The following is a 9,110-nucleotide window of genomic DNA, read 5'->3' as shown; positions in this document are numbered from 1 at the left end:
CGGGTTTGATTTATTATTATTTATAAGTGTGTTATAGTATGCTTGCTTGGCCTGGGATAGGGCAGTATTGAGGCACACCATAAGAAATTTATAGTGGAGGAAGTCAGCTTTCACGTGTGATTTCCTCCAAATGTGCTCAGCAGATCGTGTACAGGAGCGCAGAAATCGTGTCTGAGGGTTAAGCCAGGGACAGGGATTGTGGGCACGACTGCGTTGGAGCTGCAGGGGGGCATGGGTGTTAATTGCAGATGATAAAATAGAGTTGTAGGTATTTACCAGTAACTCAGGATCAGAGGAAGCATAGGAGGAGAAGAGGTTAGAACTAAGAGAGTTCGAGAGAGCAGTTATATCAACCATTCGCGTGTTGCGAATCAGGGTTTTAGGCGGAGAGTTAGAGGGAGAATGAGACATGTGCGAGATAGAAAAGGAGATAAGATGATGATCTGAAAGAGGAAAAGGCTCACTGTTAAATGTAGATAGATCTAGATATTTGGAAAAGACCAGATCTAGAAAATGACCATCCTTATGGGTAGCTGTATTAGTCAAAAGATCAAAGGAGGAGGTTAGATGGAGAAATCGAGAGGGCCAGGGCTGAGAGGGGTCATCTATATGGCAATTGAAATCGCCGAAAATGATTGCAGGGGTGTTAGAGCATAGAAAAAAAGAGAGCCAGGATTCAAAGTCAGAGAGGAACGTAGCCAAGGATTTTTAAGAAGGAGGTCTGTAAACAACTGCTACCCCCACAGAAAGAGGGTGGAACAGCTGAACCGCATGCACCTCAAAAGAAGGAAACCTGAAAGTAGAAGGTATAGGGATTTGTTTAAACCGGCAATGAGGGGAGAGCAGAACCCCTCCCCCCTGGCCAGTAATGCGGGGAGTGTGAGAGAAGGAAAGGCCTCCATAAGAGAGAGCTGCCTCAATAGCATTATCATTCTGAGAGAGCCAGGTCTCTGTTATGGCAAACAGGTGAAAGGACTTGGAGCAGAACAGATCATTTATTATAATGCACACAAGACACACCAGACCATGCTTTTCTATGTCATTTGGTAATTTCCGTATTTTCCGGCATACAAGACGACTGGGCGTATAAGACGACCCCCAACTTTTGCAGTTAAAATATCCTCAATCTCCCAACCCGCAGCGTCCTAAAGATCGTCCTCCCCCAACATCATCCAGCTACCCCTAGCGTTCTCCCCAACATCATCCAGCTCCCCTAGCGTCCTCCCCAACATCATCCAGCTCCCCTAGCATCCTCCCCAACATCCTCCCCCACATACTTGAGCCCCCAGCGTCCTCCACCACCCCTCCCACTCGCCTGCTGCTTCATCCGGCTTTAAAGGTAATGGCTTCATCCACCACCCCTCCCGCTCGCCTGCTGCTTCCTCCGGCTGCTTAGGTTGCTTAAAAATTGTATCACGGCCGGGCCCCCTTTAAAGCATTACAGGCTCATTGGTGGTCAGCGGTTAATTTTATTGGTTGCGCCCCGTGCGTACGCGTGACTTCAGGGGGGCAACCTAAGCAGCCAGACGAAGCAGCAGGCGAGCGGGAGGGGTGGTGGATGAAGCCATTACCTTTAAAGCCGGATGAAGCAGCCGGAAAAAACAGCCAGACGCAGCAGGCGAGCGGGAGGGGTGGTGGAGGACGCTGGGGGGGCCATTCGATTCGGCGTACCCGGCGTATAAGACGACCCTCAACTTTGGCACAGATTTTTCGGGGTTAAACAGTCGTCTTATACGCCGGAAAATATGGTAGCTCTGCTTTGGTCACTCCAGTTCAAAAGTAAAAGTTTGATGTAAAGCTGAGGCTGTATAATTATCACCATTTATGGAAAGCTCCCTCATAGATTTCAATACTAAAACAAACTGAAGTATCTGGTATCAGAAAAAGTGTATTTCCATTAGCAACGGTATATCTTTTTTCAAGAAGAAAAACTGTACCTGGCAGTGACTGAGATGGAAAAGAGAAAAGAAAGCAAAGAAGTTGTTTAAAGGAAAACAGACAAAATGTATAAATCACAACTCTCATTAGTCAGTTTTATTTTAAGATATAAGGTGTCAGTGATATTCATCGCAGCATAGGAGTCTCATTCACAAAGGGACTGGTAGGCCTCCACTGCTGTTGACAGAAGAATCCTCACTACGGTAAACAAAATCCTCAAAAGCCTAACAGATCACCTCTTGAGGAGGCAGTTGTGTCTTTGTCAGAGACTACAATCCACAGAAGACTTCATGAACAGAAATACACAGGCCACACTGCAAGGTGCAAACCACTAGTTAGCCACACATATGGCCAAGTAAAAAGTACTTGGACAGACAAGTATCTTGTCCAGTATGGACAGATGAGACTAATATTAACCTGTATCTGAGTAGGGTTGCCACCTTTGCCAGCTATGATAGCCATATAGGTGGGGTGATATCATGGGGGGGCAGGGAGGAGGTGTTAAAGGAACAGTAACACCAAAAAATAAAAGAGCTTTAAAGTAATAAAAATATAATGCACTGTTGCCCTGCACTGGTAAAACTGGTGTGTTTGCTACAGTAACACTACTATAATTTATATAATAAGCTGCTGTGTAGCCTCGGGGGCAGCCATTCAAGCTGGAAAAAAGGAGAAAAGGCACAGGTTACATAGCAGATAACAGATAAGTTCTGTAGAATACAATAGTGTTTTATCTGTTATCTGCTATGTGCCTGTGCCTTTTCTCCTTTGAATGGCTGCCCCCATGGCTACATAGCAGCTTATTTATATAAATTATAGTAGACTTTCTGAAGTAAACACACAACTTTTACCAGTGCAGGGCAGCAGCACATTATATTTTAATTACTTTTATACACTTTCATTTTTTGGTGTTACTGTTCCTTTAATGTCTTGGCCATGTATGGGTGACACAGATATTGGCATACATATCTTCATTGATGATGTAACTGCTGATGTCAGTTGCACAATGAATTCTACTCAAGTTCCAGTAAATGCATCTAAACTCTGGATGGCACTTTATCCTACAAGATAATGATCCCAAACATACTGCTAAGGCAACACAGAAGTTTCTCAAAGCTAAAAAATATAAAATTCTCGAATGGCCAAGCCAGCCACCTGATTTAAATCCAAGTGGGCATGTCTTCCATTTGCTGAAGAGGAAATGTAAAAGGACAAACCCCTTATACAAGCCGGAGTCGTGGACCCAGTAAAAGTATCAGCTACTACCCCATGTCTAGCAAAAACTTAGCCATCAGCAATAACACCGCCAACATAAATGTTCATATTTTCACAACCACAGCTACACCCTCCCCGGCAATGACGTTTACCTGCAAAGCCATTGGAGGTCTGTTTTAGAAGGACGTAAAAACCATCCAATCCGCACGAACAAAACGTAAAATCATCAGGATCATTCTGCAACAGGAACTGGTCAGAAGGAAAGACTGAGACAGACGATGGTTGGTTCCACACGGGCGCTAATGTCATGTGGGACCTGTAAGCCAATCGAGAGTGAGGACGGACGGTGTCCAAGATCTTCCCGCCAAATACGAGCGCGATTGAGAGAGCGCGCTGCTAGAGGTAGATTAAGGAGAGAGTCGGGATTTAGAACCGGTAGACAGGCGAAAGTGGTGTAAAAGCTGTGGAGCCTGAACTACAGATTCTTCAAGCAGTAAGCGGAGCCTCCGGGCAGCTCAGGCCGGAGGATGCCTGGGAAGGAAGCGACAGGAGAAGGTAACTAGGATTATGAGGAACAAGCGAATAGCGCGGCGGGTGGCAACTATATATTTTAAGGCCGTTGTATTCTTCTTAACATTAAGACTGGGTTCTAAGCTACCTCCTAAAATTGGTTTGTGGCGCATGCCAAAACACCTGGACGCAATAAGCTCTGCCTTTTACTTCGTTTTTCGATCGAGTGTTTCACCTCTATTTAGTATGACTTCTAAATGTATTGAAGTTCTCTGTACTAGTGTTCATTTTGTTTTTGTCGGGCTACTGACAATAGGCTGATTCAGTGCCCTGAAGGTTTACGGTTGTAATGTTGGTGTTTCTTTACCGCCTCCCTTAAGTCAACACTGATTCCCCCCTCCATGTTTTAGTACCTTACTTGTTTAGAGGTGATTGTCTGCCTTAATACAGTCAGTCAGAGGCTTTATGTCGGTTAATACCCCCTTTAAATCTGTAATGTGATTTGACTTTTTCTGTGTGTTGCATAAAGTTAACTTTGCGCCTGCTTTGTTTTCTGTCACTTTACGTTGAACACACACGCTATTTGGGGGGCTAATATTTCTGCGATTTAATATAGCTAACATTCACAGTTGTTCCCATGTGTTTTAAAACTTTTTTGATGCACTGTTATTTAGTATCTCGAAAAAGGTTAGCATATTTAGGTTGTTTTACTGGAACAACAAAATATAATTTGTTTTGTGCATCACTGCTGCATTGGTGTAAAATGGCTGCTATTCTGCCACTGCCTGGGGAGTTAAGAAAAAATAGATCAAGTAACTATAACTGAGTTAGTCTTTGTATACCAATAAGTAATTAGATGGTTAAACTTTATTCCATTCCCTCACAAAGTTGTGTTTAATCTATTAAAGTTGTTGGGAACTTAAAGGAGCATTGAATATCATTGATTTTTTTTTTTTGTGAAAGTTGCTTTACATCACGCATGAACTCTTAGTTAATTTTTTTCCTAATTCAGTATCCCTCTTATGGTGCACCATTTGATAAGGGCCTCCTTATTCAGTGCTAGAGCTCTAGGAAAATATTGTTGCAGTAGTCATTCAGCTGTAGTTCCTAGAATATTTGATAGTGAATTCATTTTTCCCTGACTTATAAAAAGAGAAAATAGACTTTTATTGACCAATCCCACCCTAAATTGCCTTTCATCATTAGTTTCATCCCCTGCTGATGCTTAGTCCAGGCCCCATGAGGTGCACCAACCATTTTGCCCCTTTAGTAAATGTGGCCCATGGTTTCCATTGCTCTTTGTAAGACAAGATAGCTTTGAATATTGTTGGAGGCAGTTTTACATTATATGAACTTAGCACCCATATGGAATTTTGTGGAGGTAACTGTCTAAAACGTTTTTGCAGCAGTGATTTCTTGGTAGCTATTGTTTTCTTTTCAGATTATCAATATATATAGTTTTAAACTGCCTATCTTAAAGTTTCCAATCAATCATTTAACCCCCCACACAGGAAGCTTGCGCAGCTTTTTAGGGAGAAAAAATACATCTTTGCCTTATATGGTCTTTAGTTTATAGGATTTTCCATTGTTATCTAAGATGCAATCCAATATTGTTCATAGAGGCTGGATTTATGCCCTAAATATTGCACAATAAGTGTCTGTTTAGTGCAACAGTTATTACTCTATTGGCCCTAAAGGGCACCTGTCACCCCTGTAATAGAGCCTGCACTCCAGATAGGGGAAACAGTAGTCACCGCATGAGTGCCCTGCTTTATATGATATTCTCTCTCTCTCTCTCACATGAATATAAGTAATATATATTAATTTTTTTGTATTCATTTTGTGGCCCTTTTTGTTTTTGAGATAAGGGTTGCCAAAATAAAGAAAATGTAATTTATGCTAAATCTCATGCAAAACGAATCTTAAGAAAATATACACCTGAACATTGCAGATCTCTACAATCACATAAAACTGCTCATATGAAAAATGCTATTTAATATACACTTTTTTTTTTTTAATAAAAGGCAAACATTTGTAAGTACTGTACTAAAGTCTGCCCTCTGGCTCATATGGGGCACCATGCTCACACATAATTCTAGGACACACAGTCCTGCTAGCTTACTTCAGCCAATGAATGGACAGTGCTCTCTGACATCTTAAAGATAGAACTTACCCCTTTTTTTTTTTTTTTTTTTTTTTTTTTTTACCTGTCGGGTGATTAGAGACGGAACACTCAGCCCATCACAAAATTGTGTTTCAAAATTCTTTAGTATGACACTTATTAATGATATAAATGATCTGTTTTGAAATGTATAGTTTTTGTTTAGAGTTCATAAAGAAGAGACACGTTGGCTACTTTAGATATTGCCTGAGTAGTTGGGGTGTAGGGGATTCTGCAAGGTCTTCTGTACCTTGTACTTTTACAGGGCTGTCAGATCACTGCATATAAAAACAGCTATTGCAGAACATGTGCACTGCACAAGGTGTGTATATTGCAAGCCTGTGTTGGTTTTTATCTTGTTGGAGCTAACTTTTTTAAATACTAAAGAGATAATAAATTACATATTTTTTCTTTTTAAATTTACTTTGCTCTTCTCTTTGCAGTTATGAAATCCTCTGCTAAATCTAACTCAAAGAAGATGGTACAAGGTAAGGAAAACTTTTGATATGGTAATGTTTCTCTTTAAAGTTGCATCATTGTCTTATTTTCTTAACTGTCTGTATCGCAGCTCGTCTGCCTTTCAAACGCCTGAATCCAGTACCCAAAGATGAAGGCTGTCTAGAAGAGAAAAAAGTAAGAATCAGCCAAAATATTTCTCCTCAAAAAATGTTGCACTCTCTCAACTCCTCTATGGATGATATGGAAAATGATTGTGAAATGGAGACAGAAGCTACACCAATCCCTAAAGCTGTAAATGGGAAAGGGCCATTGGACAACTATATTAGGAAAGCCCCCAAAGTCAGCCATGCTGCCTCTGTCATTACTATTGATTTGACAGAAGATTCAAATAGCATTTTGAATGACAGCCCATTAAATGGAGAGTCTCAAACACACCTAGCAAATGGGACAGTCTCACCTGAAAGGAGCACACCCAATCTTCCATTCAGTACAAAGAAGGAATTTGCTGTTTCTGTGGATAACAAGAGTCTCGAGAACTTGAATTTTTCAGAACTTAAATCAGGTGAGCTGCATCTGGCTGCAGCTACCTGTACTTATGTACCAAACTTTTCTCCAGAAAAAGCAGTCAAAGAAGACTGTAACACTTCTGCAGATGATGACTCTGGTTCTGTCTCCTCCAGCAGTTCTCCCATTTCACTTAGCTCCCCAGATGCACAGACTGGTTCCCAATTCAGGAATGGAAGCAGCCCATCAACCTCCACTACCCCTACTGGCAAAGTAAGCTGCTTTCTTCTGTGCCTTTTATAATTTGTATCTTGAAGTATTTAAGAAATGTTGTATTTGCTCAAGTGTATTCACTGCAGTATCAAATTTAATTTGTTTTGTGTGTTACACCATGTTAAGGCACCCTCGGAACATTAAGGGTGAAGACACCCAAATCTACCTAGTAGCAGCTACTTGTCACTGCTACAAAATACCCTGCCATAGATAGCAATGAGAATTGCCTATGCTAACATACAATTAATACTAAGTTATCAGCTTTGTTTATTTTTGTAGCCAAGACAAGTAGCTGCTACAAGGAGCTCTGTGTCTTCCCCCAAAAACAATCTTGGTATATATTGTTTTGCACCATGGCAGTGAAGATGCTGGCTTTATTTTATTGTCTGTGTGCTCTAGCTTTAACAAGATTTAGCCACAGTTGTGCCACTCGTGGCTGCATATTTACACTAGACCTTTTGTGGTTTAGTGGCACACAGCTCTCTGACATTTTCTATGCACTCAGATTTTGGCACAAAAATCCACATCCACAGAGCAGATTTTGGTGTGAAAATCTGATACACAGGCAAAGAAAAGGTGCAGAACAGCACTGTGTTTTACTAGTCTAACCTAGTGTCTGCAAATTCCTGTCAGTTTGTTATGGGAGAGATCCTTCCAACCCCTCTGCAAGCACATTTGAAATGTCAGGTTTCACTTTGATAGATAGAACTCAATATATGCATGTCTTTAGGAATACTGTCATGGGAAAACGTGTGTTTTTTTTTTTCCAAAACACATGAGTTAATAGAGCTTCTCCAGCAGAATGCTGCATTAAAATGTGTTTTCCAAAAATGCAAACAGATTTTAAAGTTTCAGATGGGGCTAGCCATATTCTTTTTCCCAGGGTGCCACAGCCATGTGACCTGTGATGACTTCAGTCACACTTTACTGCTAAGTTAAGTTGGAGTTATTTTACCCCATCAGCAGAACAATGGGAAGGTAGCAAGATAGCAAATACCAGCACTCAATCGTAAGAAATTTAAAGGTCCCCATACACGGGCCGATTCTAGCTGCTGATATCGGTCCCTTAGACCGATTCGGCAGCTAATCGGACTGTGTATGGGCACTACCGACGGGCCTTCCCGACCGATATCTGGCCTAAAATTGGCCAGATATCGATCGAGCAGGTTAAAAAATCTAGTCGGATCGGGGACCATATCGACTTGTTGATGCGGTCCCCGAACCGACTGCCCCATTGCCGCCAATATAATTAGATTGTTTGGCCCCATGGCCAAATGTGTGGTGCTGGCTCTTTCTGAAAGCTCAGACATTGAGGCACAATGTACTGGAGATGGCTGCCTCTATAACAATATTACAACTAAAAAAATTTGTTGGTTCAAGAGTAAAATTTTAAATGTTAGAATGAATTATTTGCTATGTAAACAGTGTAATTTAGTAAATAATATAAAGTAAACCATAAAAATCATGACCGTATCCTTTTAAGGAGATGTGGACAATCTTTAAGCTGTGGTACAGGTTTGATAAAACTCTGCAGGGACCTTTTCCTCACTTCTGTCTTTAGGCTGGCCTTCCCTCCCTCACTTTGTACCATGAAAAAGTTGTGGATTCCTGGACTTTAAATCTCACAGATCTGAAGTCCAGTTTTGCAACCACGTAGTGGTGAGAATGGAGGATAAAGAGAGCATCTGAATAGATATTTAAGTAACAAAGTTTTCTCTCAGAGCAATTCTGTTTTGGCTGCCGGGTTTAGTGGCCACCAACAAACAGCTTTAAAGTTGAAACTGTAAAGCAGCAGAAGCAAATAGTTAAACTAACAAATTAAGACGAATTTAACGTTACTTATTACAGGACATTCTGTAATCTGCTAAAACTAAATGCACATCAAGAGAATCTTACTTAAGGTCCCCATACACGGGCCGATAGTAGCTGCCGTGTAGGGGCAGAAACGAAGGGCCTGGCCGACCGATATCTGGCCTGAAATTTGCCAGATATCGATCGGGCAGGTTACAAAATTCAGACGGATCGGGGACCGCATCGGCTCGTTGATGCG

General features: G+C 41.4%; 1 protein-coding gene across 1 annotated transcript in view; it reads left to right on the top strand.

Annotated features, from left to right (window-relative positions):
* The first annotated feature begins 3,376 nt into the window (after window positions 1-3,376).
* chaf1a (chromatin assembly factor 1 subunit A) overlaps window positions 3,377-9,110 on the top strand; it is a 35,903-nt gene continuing 30,169 nt past the window's right edge. The window contains exons 1-3 of the mRNA XM_002934004.5: window positions 3,377-3,708; window positions 6,268-6,312; window positions 6,393-7,060. Of these exons, the coding sequence (XP_002934050.1) occupies window positions 3,681-3,708; window positions 6,268-6,312; window positions 6,393-7,060 (741 nt within the window). The 5' untranslated portion in view covers window positions 3,377-3,680. The remainder of the gene's footprint in view (window positions 3,709-6,267; window positions 6,313-6,392; window positions 7,061-9,110) is intronic.

The sequence above is a fragment of the Xenopus tropicalis genome, chromosome 1, assembly GCF_000004195.4.
Source record: "Xenopus tropicalis strain Nigerian chromosome 1, UCB_Xtro_10.0, whole genome shotgun sequence".
NCBI classification, from domain to species: Eukaryota; Metazoa; Chordata; class Amphibia; order Anura; family Pipidae; genus Xenopus; species Xenopus tropicalis.
The sequence above is the reverse complement of the archived record's forward strand: the minus strand, read 5'-3'. Positions and strand labels throughout refer to the sequence as shown.